Raw genomic sequence first — 14,156 nt, forward strand, 5'->3', positions numbered from 1 at the left:
CTCCTCCGGATAGGGCGACTGCCCAGTGATGCCCGATCCTGCTCAGCACCACCAGCCCCTTCTCGTAGCGTCCATTTGCGCTGATTCTCAGACGTCACATTCAAGCGCGGCGGCCGCTCAGACTTCTGGGAAATGAAGTCCGGGCGAAGGCAGCGCATTGATTGGAAGCACGAACGCCAGAGCCATTTGCGCAGGCGCACTGCTTTCCGGACCTGAAACGGCGAAGTCTTCCTGGGTCTCGAGCACTCTGTTCCGGAGGTGAGGGTTGCCGGTGTGTGTCTTTCTGGAAGGCAGCGGCCTAGAGAAATAGATTGAGGCGTTGGGGAGGTGCTGTGGGAGCAGAACCGGGAGACGCGGGCGGAGCCGACCCGCAGAGTGTACGGGCGACGTCCCGGCAGGAGAGGTGCGGACGGAAAGTTGTCCCCGCCGTGTGTGCGTGCGTTCCGTGGGGTGTGCGCGCTGTTACCGTGGTCTGATGTTGTGCACCCGCTGTGTGTCAGATCTCGTACTTTCAGGTCGGAAGTTTGGAGTCTTCCTCTGCTCCTCCGGTTCCTTCTAGTCGGTGCTTAATGAACGTGGGTGGAACTGACACCAGATCTAGGGTGCCGCCCACTCCGGTCTCTCCCGGTTTCCCAGAAAGCGTCTCAGATTGCCTCATTTAACTTCCAGCTCTGGACTTCCGCTCTAGTGCCGGGGAGAGGGCTTCGTGGAGGAGGTAGGATTTGATGTAAAATGCCACGAAAGAAGTAGCAAAACGTCAGGCAGATTCGAGGAGGAGATCATTTTTATTGGGCCGTATGAATAGGAGGAGACGAGGATGAAGAAAAGTACACTGGGGCCAGGGCACGGAGGGTCAGGAAAAGACCCAGCAGAGTGAACGGTAAGGTCTCAGCCGGGGACCTGTATTCTAAAGGTCACATTCAGAGTTAGAGAGAAGACGGGACGAGTGGCTGGGAGCCGGTTAGGAATGTGGTAGTTGTAAAGCAAGCTCTTAGGGACCTGAATATGATGGTGTTAGTGGTAGGGAATGATACAGACGCCATCGCAAAGCAAGAGTTAAAAGGACCTGGTGATTATATTTGAGGGGGGAGAGAGTGAGGTTCAAGCTTAAATTTGAAACAGTCGAGGGAATAATAGAACTGAGGAGCCCCCTCAAAATCGAAATTCCCAGACTCCAGCCATGGATCAACCTTGCAAGTACTTTTCTAGGCCTAGTGATCTCAGTTGTGCTGTAACTTTCTTGCACACCACTCTACCTCCCTCCCTGTTATTTTCACTATACATCAAAGTAAATATGAGGGGACCTGGAAAAGGTTGTGATAAATGGAATTAAAGTATAAGTAGATTTTGATGCAAAATTTTTTTCTGAAATTTATGTTTGTTTTTTTTTCATAATGAGCATTTTCTGTGATTTTTTTTTTGGGGGGGGGGAGGAAGAGGTTTTTTTATTTGCTGCAGGGCACATGCACTTGCCAGAGAGAGACAGAGAGACAGAAAGTGAAAAATCACCCCCCAGGGGGAATGGCCATGCCACAGTCCCTTCTCCTCCATTCTCCTCTCGGGACCTTGGGCATGTACACACATGTGCCCAGCATGAGTTTAAGCCACCGGGTCCAGGACTCGAACCGCAGTCAACTACATGGGAGTCCAGCGACATAGCCATTACACTAACTGCTGGTCCCTCTGTGAATATTTTGAAAACTATTCGTACATACTGTATTTTTTAAAATAATAAAATATAAAGATTGTAAGAAAGAAAATCACTTGTGTGCCAGCCAGTGGCATGGTGGTTAAGGCAGCCAGATCCCACATGGCTGTAATGCATGGCTCTAGTCACAGACTAGGCATCTTGGAAAACACATTGGGCATGTGTGCATGTGTGTTCAAAATCTCAAAAGGAGACTAGATGAGAAGGGACTGTGGTGTGGCCATCCCTCTTAGGGGGTGCTTTCTCACTTTCCCTCTTTCTCTGTCTCTCTGTGTCTCCCTGGTGAGCACACACACCCTATAACAAATGTAAAAGGAAAAAAAAAAATCAGTTGTAATACTACCACATAAATTTTATTTATGTTTTAGTATATATATAAAAGATTACATTCTTAATATTTTGTAAATTTCTTTTTAAAGTTCTTTTATTTAACTTTATCTTTTTTTTTTTTTTTTAATTTGACCAGAGAGGGATAGAGAGAGAGAGAGTGAGAAAGCAAGCTGCTAGGTCCAGAACTTGAACCACAGTCGGCCATGTGGGAGTCCAGCACCTTTAACCACCGTACCATTTGCTGACCCCGGTATTTTGTAAATTCCTGTGTATTTGTCTTTATTCTTTTTTTTTTAAGAAACAAAATATTACAAATAAAAAGAAACTCTCCTGAGTATCTCTTTCCAGTCCTATCTTTTGCCCTTCTCACATGGGCTCACAATTTGGTGCTTAGTGTCCCATGTAGACTTTTGTAGGTATTATGTTTGTATTTTTAACTTTATATAAATAAGTCATTTCATAATTTAAAAAAAAATTGCTGAGTATTTTATGTCTTTGCAAAGGACCTCTGTTGTTAACATAAGGCTATAGTTCATCTTAGTATGTGATATTCATATATATGTAGGTATATATAATTAGGGTTTTTTTTCTCATTGATTAACACTGAAATTGTCTACAGCTTATCAGTAGTGTTCTTTTTCCCAGTGATTTTTTTTCTTTCTTTTTTTTTGGCCAGAGGGTGCATGTACTCTCCAAAGAGAGGGGGTGAGGGGGAGAGAAAGCACTCCTCGGTGAGGCATGGTCATGCTGTAATCTCATCTCCTTTTCTCAGTCCTGTTGGACCTTTGGGCACCCACGCACATGTGCCCTGTATGTTTTTCAGGCTGCTGAGGCCAGGATTCAAACTGTGTGATCTGGTTGCCTAAACCATCAGGCCAAGGAGCTGGCCCTTCTCCAGTGGTTTCTGATGCCACCTCAGTCCCATATTAGACTTCCGTAAATGCTCGGGATATGTTTGGAGATTTGCTGTTACGGTCCATTGGTCTGCTATGTGGCAATCTTTTCATGGAGATGAACCATTATAGCACAGAGTTCAAGGCAGACGTTGGTTAGAATTCTACCTCAGCCTCTTAAAAGGCCTACATTTTCTAATCCACAAAATAAAGCCTGCTTTACTGACTGAGGAGGATGAAATTATACTATCCTTATATAAAGCACTTGGCATAGTGCCTAGAAATATCAAATGCCAGAAGTGGTAGTTGTTACTAGTAGGAACCAACACTCAGCCTGTACTTGTCCTCACGGCGTAGATTATGGAGCGCAGCCTTGCAGAGGTACACAGCCAGATCATAAGGTGAAGTGTTTCAGTGTTTCATCCTACAGATGGACTGGACCACACACTATTTAACCGAGTCTCCTGTTTGAGCTGTTTCGGGTGTTTCAGATTTTTGCTGCATCATTGTAACATTTACATGAGAGGATACATATAAAGTGCCTAGGAAGTTCCCTGGCACTTAGCTGTCAGTAACAGTTCATGTTCATGAGGATTAATATAAAGCTTTGTATATATTCTTACTTATTTCCTTAGGATAAACTCCCAGGAGAGAATTGCTGAGTCAAAGTATGTATATTTCCAGGCTCTCTCTCTCTCTCTCTCTCTTTTTTTTTTTTAAGGTACTTTTTAAAAAGTTTATATTTAATCATTGTACATTTTTACAGCATATGATGTGGGTTCTCAAAGTATAAATATATTGCATTTTAAACAAGTCAAAGATATTACTGTACACAATAACTTTCCTTTTTTGTGTCTGTTAAATGTTCTTTTTTTTTTTTTTTTTTTTTCCCTGAGCCCCTCCCTCCAACCCCAATTTCTAGGTTCTTGATAGAAGTTGCGATGATCTTTCTAAAGTACCCATCTGTTGATGACATTTAAGTGCTTACATCCTTCAGTGCTCCCCATGCCTGTGGACAAGGTGCCATCCCGAGCTCTCCCAGATGTAGCTGGCCTCTGCCTCCTGCTCCAGCCTTACATTCCCCATTGTACTGCTTATAGCCTAGACTTCCACTGGTTTGTTTTTTTAGTTTATTTCTTTCTTCCATAGAGGGCATGGCCGGGCTGGGAGGGAGATAGGTACCCTGGACAGGGTCTTCCCACGCTGCAATCGTCCCAAGCTGGGCCCTCAGCCAGGATCATCTGCATGGTTCAGCGCACCCAGTGTCTTCAAGTTGGCCTGAGATCTGAACCAGGCCTTCCAGGGATGGGGCTCTAAGACTGTGCAGTGGTGCCCTACCACCCTTGCCACCACAGATGTGCCAACTTCCACCATTCTAAGCTCATTTCAGTTGTTAATCATTTCTATATAGACATACCTCCTTGATTTTTCAAAAGTTGAGGGTCCTGCATAGAAGGGCCCACGGCCTACCCCATGTCAGAACTGGCCTTAGATCCCAACTCTGCCAAGAACGCTGCAGCGTTTCTCCCTCTCCCGCCCCCTCTGGGTGAAGTGAGCCTCGGAGGTGCTGTCATACTTTGCCGTGCATCTCGCTATAGCGCTCGCCCATCCTGTAGGGAGGTATTATCTTGTTTCCTTGTCTGTTCTACGCATTAGGCTATCGCTTCTGGAAGACGAGGATAGCATCGTAACGGTTTTTGTGCTTGGTGTAAATAGTTGGTGCTGAGTAAGTGCCGGTCGACCAGATGGATGAATGAATCACAAGGAGCAGTGACCATACTCCCTGGACTGTCACAGAGTGGTCAAGGTGGCCACAAACAGCCTTCTCCTCCTCCCCAGAACCATGCTATCTCTTCCTTCCCATGAATCCCAGAAATGCTTGATTTAATAATATTGCGACTAGACTTTTGAGAGGGTTAGAGCCTTAGGGAGATCTAAGAGTGAATAAGATGGGGCTGCCTGTAAATTGGAGCCGGTGGGTGCTACTAGGTGAGCTGAGGCACTTCAGGGCCAGGAATTCTTGGGTCTTGGCTTCCGTGCCTCCTCACACGTGTGCCCGAGCTGCCTTCCCCAGCTGCTTCTCATCCACTGTCCATTACGACCTCCTTCCTACCTCCCACGTGGCCCCCAGATTCTCCTTCCCGGTAACCTTGGTTCCCCTGATCCTCGTGGCTACCTGATGACCTTTCAGCTCCTTGTGCACCTGTTCTGACATTTCTTAGTTCATCGTTCCTAAGGAAGGGTGCCGTATTTTCAAGCCCGATTGCATCCCAGCCCCCTGATTACCTGTATGTCACCTCCCTGTGGCCTACTAAGCGTGACTGCAGGAGAGAAGTGCAGGGTCACGTGGTACAGAACGTGGCTGCCCAAGAGCTGCTCTTTTAGCAGAGGTCGTGATCATCCTTATAGTCACCAAGATTATGTGGTTTTGTCCAGTAATGGTTCAGGGCAACTCTGAATGGGAATTTCTGAATGGGTCTAACGTGAGCTTCCCTCACAGGAGCAGAACTCTGCCTCTAGGATCATTGTAAAAAGGCACCGCGTTGTGCTGTAACTCACAGTATCCATGGCCCTGGGCTCTAATTCTGGGGTGGGGCCGGGGTGTTCCTGGCCTTGTTTCAATCCCCCCGTCTTTTGTAGGGTATTGGGAATGAGGGTGGGTGGGTGCACATCTCACGGGTATATGGAGAGGTCTCGCTTGTGGGTCAGAAGGCTGCCAAACAGGACTGACCTTTCTCATACCTTCTTTCTCACCCCACCCGTGCCTCGCCAGGACTCTGCCCTTTTCTGCAAGAAGAGCACATAGGAGGGAATGGCTGCTCTGTATCCAACTGCCATATGCCAGGTGAGGTGGGCCTGTGTGTTTCTGAAATACTCTCGTTGTCTCCAGAATGCAGCCCCTTTTCCTCCTTTGCCTGGAGAACTGCTTTGATTGGACCCAGGCAGGCGATCAAAGACTTACGGGGAGTACTTCCTTCGTGCTTGCCTTGGGGTGTCCTTCAGTGATCTTTCCCTGCCCTTAGCACGAGCCAGTTACAGGTGCATACCCCTGCAGCCTTGGCTCTGACTGGCTTTCCCTAAAGCCAGCGATATGGCTCTGGTTGCAAGGACTGAGGCACCTTGGACTGGTCCTCACTGTCCCTTAGTACATCCAAGTACGGACTGAGAGTAAGCCCCAGTGTTCCAGGGAGTGCTGGCTTAGATTGGGAGAATGTGGTACCAAAAAAGGGACTTCAGAAAGTTCATGGGAAACTGGAATTAAAGTACAAGTTTATTTGGTACCAAAATATTTCTAAATCTGTCTAGTTTTTTCATAGTACACGTTGCCCATGAACTTTTTGAAGACCTCTCCCACCCTGTATCACCTCAGTAAGGTTCTAAGAATTGTGAAGACAGTCTTACTGGACGCAGACTTGTGGCTTGCTCCATTTCTGTCCAAGGGCAGTCTTGAATTATAAACCTAGCCTAGAATTTCTGCAGACACGTCGGAGACTCATCTGGGGGCCCAAGGTGAAAATCTAATCTTACAGAATCACAGAGCTTGAGAGTGAGGTGAGAGGGAGCCTGAAAATGATCTAATCAATATTAGTCCAAAGGTTTGGAAATAAAGAAATAAATAAATACATAGACAATTGGAAAAATTTTGGTAAGGTCATAGATTATAGTATAATGTTATTTTCTTGATTTTATTCATTATGTTGTGATTATACAAGAGAACATTCTTGTTTTTACGAAATAAACACTGAAATATTTAGGATGTTATATCTGCAAGTTACTCAGGAAGTTCAGAGAATGTATATACAGTCATGCGTCACTTCATGATGGGGATATGTTCTGAGAAATGCATCACTAGGCAGTTCTGTTGTATGGATATTAACAGGGCGTGCTCACAGAGCCTAGGTGGTATGGCTGGCTGCACACCGAGGCTGTTTGGGGTAGCATATTGCTGGGCCGAATACTGTAGGAAACCCTAACACAGTGTAAGTACCGACATTTCTGAACGTAGGAAGGAAGAGTAAGCATGATATTCTAGTTCATTCTGTTGCTAATAACAGAAAATACCTGAGTCTGGGTAACTTAAGAGAATAGTTTATTTAGCTCACTAGTCCACAGGCTGAGAGGCCACCTCTGGTGAGGGACTTCTTGCTGGTGGGTAATGTAGTGGAAGGCAAAAAAAAAAAAAAAAAAATGTGTCTGCCCTCCTCACTCCCTCTCCTTATAAACCCACCAGGACTTTGTCATGGTGCCTCATCGCTTCCCGGAGGTCCCACCTTTCAACACCATGATCAGATTAAGTCTCCATGCTCCCAGTGTTGTTACAGTGGCTCACCAGATTCTAGTACATGAATCTAGGGAGACACATTCAAAACATAGCACTTGGTATGTGAGATTTAAAAAATGGTACATCTGTGAGCTGGCAGTTGGCGTGGTGGTTAAGGGTGCTAGATTCCCGCATGGCTGACCGTGGTTCGAGTCCCATACCTGGTGGCTTACTTGCTCTCTCTCTTTGTGGTGAAATTAAAAAAGAATAATAACAAATGGAATTAAATAAATAAATAATTCTTTTTATTTGAATAAAACAACAAGGTACGCCTTTTTAGGGCAGTTACCAAGAGTGCAGCTGGTAGGACTGGGTGAGTCAGTGGTGAGAGCTGAGTGACTATGAAGGCCTGGGACTTTGGACTTTATAAACAGTATACACTTAGGCTACACTAAATTTATAAAAAGGCTTTTTTTCCCCTTTAAAAATAACTTTACCTTACTGTAACTTCTTTATAAAATTTAAATTTCTTTAAGCTTTTCACTCTTTTATGATGATACTTAGCATAAAACACAAATGCATTGTACAGCTGTACAGGGATATGGAATATTTTTCTTTATACCCTTATTCTGTAAGCACGCTCTCTTTTTTTTTCCTTTTAAACTTTTTGTTTAAAACAGATACAAACACACTAAACAGGGTCAGGATCATCAATATCATGTCTTCCACCTCCATGTCTTATCCCACGAAGGTCTCCAGGGCCGTATGGACCTGTCATCTCTCATGACAACCAAGCCTTCTTCTGGAATACCTCCTGAAGGACCTGCCTGAGGCTTTTCTTGAAGAGGTGTCACTCTTTTCAGAAATATGTCCAGCTTGGTTTGTTTCTTTTTTTCATCATAAATTTTTATTGTAAGAAGAATATGCACCATGATCATTCTTCTCTACTACTGAAAACCTTTTAGTAAGATCCATGGTTTTCAAACCTTTTTTCTTCTTTGAGAGAGATTTTTGCTATAGTGTGCATACGGTCACCGGAGAGACAGAGAAAAAGAAAGCAGGAAATCCCCCCCCCCGCCCCCACCACCCACTGTGGGAATGACCATGCTACAGTCCCTTCTCCTCTGTTCTCCTCTCAGATTTTGGACACACACACCCCCACACATGCGCCTGGTGTGAATTTCAAGCTTCCAAGTCCAAGACTTGAACCATGCTCGGCCATGTGGGAGTCCAGCAATGTAACCGTTATGCCATCTGCTGGTCCTGGTTTTCACCCAAACTTTTTAGGAGCTGTTGAAATCTGCAGAAGCTTCGGCTAAACCCTTCATTGTGAATTTTTGTTGTGGGGTCTTTCTCTTTTCGTGCTGTTTCCTTTTTCTTGCCTCTTCCTCAGCTATGTATTCCTGTTAGAATAGTTTTGGTGTTACTAGGCAGTAAAAATGTTTTTTTTTTTTAAGAATTATTTATGGGGCCAGCACATGGCGTGGTGGTTAAATGATCAACCACAGCTTGAGTCCCAGATTTGGCGGCTTGCTTTCTCACTTTCTCTCTCTGGTCAAATTGAAAAATAATGATAATAAATACATAAATAAATAAATTCATATTTTGGGGGGAGAATTATTTAATTTTTTAAAGAATTATTTATTTAATTTTATTTATTCATTCATTTATTTTAATTTGACCAGAGAGAGAGAGAGAGAAAGCAAGCCACCAGGTCTAGGACTCGAACCGTGGTTGGCCATGTGGGAGTGTCTAACACCTTAACCATCATGTCCCTTGCTGGTCCCTATATATTTAATCTTATTTATTATTATTTTTAAAAATTTGCTGTAGGGCACATGGGCTCACCAGACAGACGAGGGGAGTGAGAAAGCAAACTGCCAGATCTGGAAATTGAACCATAATCGGCCATGTGGGAGTCCAGTGTCTTAACCACCATGCCACTAGGAGACCTGGCTGTAGGAATTTTTCTGCTTCTTTTTTTTTCTTAGAGAGATTTTTGCTATAGGGCATGAGCACTCACTGGAGAGACAGAGAAACAGAAAGCAAGAAATCACCCCTCATAGGGGATGGCCATGCCGCAATCCCTTCTCCTCCAGTCTGCTCTCAGGATTTTGGGCACACACACACACACACACACACACACACACACACACACCTGGTGTGAGTTTTTGCCACAGGGTGGGCACCACCATGCCTCTCACAACCGGCATGAGTTTTAAGCCTCCGGGTCCAGGACTCAAACTATGGTCGACTACATGGGAGCCCAGTGATGTAACCATTAAGCCATCCCTTTTCAGCTCCATTTTATGTGGCATGTTATTGACTGAAATGCCATTTTGTGTCACATGACTGTATATATAGACAGAGACAAAGGATAGAGCTAAATGAAAAATATTAACCTTTGGGAAACTGAACAGTACACAGGAATTTTCTGTTGCATTCTTGCAGGTTTTCTGAAGTCTGAAAAAGAGCCCCTGATACTCAGAGGCTCAGTTATAAGTACAGTGGTGTGAGATTATGACCAAGAACTTCATGTCTTGGGCAACTATTGCCTCTTTTTCTAAAGTTCTTCCACGCCCTGCTTTGTCAGAACCATCTCCCGTAGACCCCCTCCACATCCTGCAGGGCTTAACGACATGTTGGTGTGATCCAAGCAAGGGGAGGGCTCGTGAGTCAGGGAGAGTGTGATTGTGCTTTCAGGAATCTGTGACCTTCGAGGATGTGGCCGTGGTCTTCACAGACGAAGAATGGAACCATCTGGTCCCAATTCAGAAAGACCTCTACAGAGAGGTGATGCTGGAGACCTACAGCAGCATCGCCTCACTGGGTAAGGGGCGCTTCCCGGGAGGAGTGAGGCTTTGTCCTATGCTCACGTGGCACCGAGGAATTGATACCTGCCTCCCCCGCCCAACTTGGGTTCTGGGCCACCGAGGATAAGATTCAAATGGAAGGATGCGGCTTAGGTATACAACCACAGTGGGCTTCTTAATACTCACATCTGGACCCACCAAAGGTGATCCAGTCCCCATTACATGGTGGCAGTTTAATCTGTGTGTGAGGAGGCAGGTCTTTATGCCAAAATCAAGTGGCAAATCAAATAGAGAAAACAGTGTTCACACACGTGTTGGTTTACTGCAGAACACACACACACACACACACACACACAAGCTGAGAATAGGGAATGGAGTCACACAGGTAAAAGGAAAATAAGTAAGAGGAAGAGAAAAAGGAAGGTGGACAGCACAACCAAATTCGCCATGTCCGTGGGTGGAATCTTCCATTTGTCCTGTAGACCACTCGCTTCAAAGTCACGCTCCTATGGGTTGGAAATGCTGCCAAGTCTTCACCAATGAAATTCAAAGGCTTTTCCAATCAGCCACATCTCTCTTAGTGGATGGATCCTCCCCAAGAGAGGAGTTACAGTAAGACTCAGCTAGTAATTCAGACCATTCATTCATTCGTTTATATTTTGACCAGAGAGGGCCAAAGAGAGAGAGCGAGAGCAAGACAGACAGAGAAAATGAGAAAGCAAGCTGCTAGGTCCAGGACTTGAACCACAGTCGATCACGTGGGAGTCCAGCACCCTTAACCACCATGCCACCTGCCGGCCCCCAGAGCCCTTTGTTTTTATAGCCAGCTTCTAGATGTCAAAGCTGCGGGGAGAGAATGTCCTGGAGCCCCCTAGGCTCATGACACACATCGACAAGGTAACTGTCTGCTTGTTTGGCTCATCTTCTTTTCTTTTTCTAAAAAAAGAGATTTTTGTTATAGAGAATATGCACTCTCCAGAGAGACAGACAGAGATAGAGAGACAGAAAGTGAGAAATCACCCCCCCAGGGAGGATGTCCATGTTGTGATCCCTTCTCCTTCATTCTCCTCTCAGGATTTTGGGCATGTATGCACATGCACCCAGCTTGAGCTTCAAGCTGCTGGGTCTGGGACTCAAACCTCACTTAGGCATGTGGGAGTCCAGCACCTTAACCACTACACCACCTGCTGTTCCCGAGAGGTGGTGCATCTTGCTGAGGAGAACTTTCTTCTCATGGAAGCCAGAGGAGGGAAAAAACTGGTTTTCCTTTTATTTTAATCTTTTTTAAAAAATTTAATTGCTAGAGGGCACTTATATTCTCCAAAGAAAAACTTACATCTTCTCTCTCCAGAGAGAGAAGGAGAAGGCACCCCACAGTGGGGTGTGGTCATCCTCAGTCCATTTCTCCATCCTATTGGGATTTTGGGGTGTACATGTGCATGTGTCTGGCATGTTTTCAAGCTGCTGGGGCCAGGATTCAAACCATGGTTGGCCATATGGGATCCAGTTCCCTGGCCCCTGTTTTTCTATATAGCCAAAAATGGGTAGATTTGCTTCTAAGGAAATTAGGATCAGCTGTCCACGGTGTATGCCAGTGTTCATCATACCAAGTTTGTTAATAGCAAAACATTAAAGCCTCTTCACAGTGTCTATCAGCAGGGGCTTTGTTAAATAAATTGTGTTATTCCATACAATGTAATACATGTAGCTCTTACAATGGTGAATTATATTGCTAGGTGAAATAAAATATTTTAAATTATTATGTGAAAAAAATTAAATTTATAGATGAGCATTCTTTTATTATCCAGTTTTCCTTTATTTACATTTTGAGGTTTTTACCATAGGGCTCATGTACTCTCTGGAGAGAGAGAGAGAGAGAAAGCAAGGAATCACCCCCCCCCCGGGAGGGGGCGGTGATGGCCATGCTGTAGTCCCTTCTCTTCCATTCTCCTCCTGGGATGTTGGGCATGCACACAGATGTACCTGGTGTTCATTCAAAACCACCCATCCGGGACTCAAACCATGGTCGGCTATGTGAGAGTCCAGCACCTTAACTACTATGCCACCTCTGGCCCCCATTATCTTGTTTTAACAGAATGAATACAAATTATGAAAGGTGGTTTTTTTCTCTTTATTCACAAATACCTCTGATTTTCCCACAACAAACATAATTGACTTGTTTGGTAAAAGCATGATACTGAAGGTAAACACAAAAATGGGTACCTTCCTTATGTGTTTTTACTTGAGACCTTCTTTTTGTCACTCTCACCTCCCCTGAGCCAAGAACCGTCATCCTGCCAGTGCCAGTGCTGGGAGCTTCCCATTCACTTTGTAGGGAAGAATACACATGAATTCAAGTGGATTTTTTTTTTTTCCAGTTTTGGTATAGGATGCAGGTGATCCCCAGAGAGAGAGAGGGAAAGTGAGATATCACCCTCCGAGGGATGACCATGCCACCCACAGTCCCTTATTCAGTCTCCTCAGGATTTTGGGCACACACACACACACACACACACTCACACTCAGCACGATTTTTGAGCTGCTGGGTCTAGGACTCAAACCGCAGAGTCAGCCATATGGGATCCAGCACCTTAACCTCCACACCACTTGCTGGCACCCAAATGGATTTTGTCAGCTCTCTGACCAAGTGCCACTTGTTTTTTAGAACCTCAGCTCCTCCATGCTAGGGATTCACTTTGAACTCTGCATTCCTGGCCTGCAGGTTCTGCCTTTCCCCCTCTTCCCTCTGAAGGAATTAGAGAATAGGAATTCGGAATAGTCACGTGTTTCTGTCACATGCGACTACCTGGCTTGTTCCTTTCTCATGAATAGGACTTCCAGTTCCTCAACTTGAGGTCATTTTTCACTTGAAGAGAGAGGACGAGTCATGGATGGTCGATCCGCATGGACCTGAGGAGGGAGAATACCCAGAAAGTGTCGCTCTAGGTAACTGAGCATGAGGAGGGTGGGGTGGCGTTTTGTGTACTTTGTGTTTTTTATGCAGGTGTGTGTCAGGGGGGTGTATTGGGTATCCTTTCTTCTGAAATTTAAGTATCCTGTCTTAGTATTTATTTTATTTTGTATCACCCACTAGCTTCCTTTTTTTTTTTTTTTTTTTTCCTTTTTTTTTTTTTTTTTTTTTATTTCTTTCATGGGAGAGGCAGAAAGACAAACACCGGCAGAGTCAGTCTCAGCCTGCCCAGATCATGTCTGTACTTGACATGCCCAGGGGTCTCGGAACATGAACCTGTGACCTCTCCCATGTAGGTCCAGTGCATTACCCCTGCACCTCACCTGGCCTTCATTACGTCCCTCTATTCCTTCAGGCATTCCTCTGAATTCACCACGTTTGTTTCCTCAGATCTGTTTGTTGCCCATTCACACCGATACCCCTCTCCATCACCATCCTCTTCACCCGGTCTACCCCGGTTATCCCACTGTGCTGCCAGTGCACATCCTCCTTCATTCTCAAGTGTCAGTCTTTCCCCGGGGTAGGACAGTGTGTGGGAGCGAGCAGTGCAGTGGCCGTGCATTACTTTTGGACTCATTGTAGTCTCTCTCCTTCCCATCGTAGTATTTCCCAGCCCCGTAAAGAAACTGCACCTGTGTTTTCTGTTTGTTCCAGAGTGGGAAATCAAGTCTGAGATTCAAGATACTTTTGAAGAAGAAAAACCAGAAGAACTGTGGAGGGAAATATTTATAAAGCAGAGTCCTCTGGGTGACAGCTTTCAAGGTCATGACCCCGAGGCTGGGTTGGAAACAGACAAGCAAAGCCCTGCAGTGGAGACTTGGAAGCAGTCCCTGTACCTGGAGAAGACCTTGAGGCGAGTGTCAACCATACCCAAGAGAATTCACGTTAAGAAAGATCGTGACTGCAAGGACTGCGGGAAGACCTTTTATGACCACTCATCCCTCATCCGCCATCGGAGGACTCACACCGGGGAGAAGCCCTTTTGCTGTCCCGAGTGTGGGAAGGCCTTCAGTCACAGGAGCAGCCTGAGCAGGCACGTGATGATCCACACCGGGCAGAGCCCCTATGAGTGCAACCTGTGTGGGAAAATCTTCTTTGATCGCTCGTCCCTGATCGTGCACCAGCGAATGCATACCGGAGAGAAGCCCTTCAAGTGCAACGAGTGCACGAAGGCCTTCTT

General features: G+C 45.4%; 1 protein-coding gene across 30 annotated transcripts in view; it reads left to right on the forward strand.

Moving 5' to 3' along the window:
• Positions 1-6: 6 nt before the first annotated feature.
• Positions 7-14,156, forward strand: part of LOC102499600 (zinc finger protein 2) — a 38,165-nt gene continuing 24,015 nt past the window's right edge. The window contains exons 1-9 of one of the 30 annotated variants that reach the window (XM_027767468.1): positions 7-258; positions 501-880; positions 3,567-3,599; positions 3,854-4,046; positions 4,588-4,738; positions 5,705-5,776; positions 9,896-10,022; positions 12,838-12,951; positions 13,631-14,154. In XM_027767468.1, coding sequence (XP_027623269.1) covers positions 5,744-5,776; positions 9,896-10,022; positions 12,838-12,951; positions 13,631-14,154 — 798 coding nt within the window. In that variant the 5' untranslated portion in view covers positions 7-258; positions 501-880; positions 3,567-3,599; ... (1 more) ...; positions 4,588-4,738; positions 5,705-5,743. The other 29 variants (XM_027767499.1, XM_027767465.1, XM_027767466.1 and 26 more) reach the window with 29 other exon arrangements.

The sequence above is a fragment of the Tupaia chinensis genome, unplaced genomic scaffold, assembly GCF_000334495.1.
Source record: "Tupaia chinensis unplaced genomic scaffold, TupChi_1.0 Scaffold144276_1, whole genome shotgun sequence".
NCBI classification, from domain to species: Eukaryota; Metazoa; Chordata; class Mammalia; order Scandentia; family Tupaiidae; genus Tupaia; species Tupaia belangeri.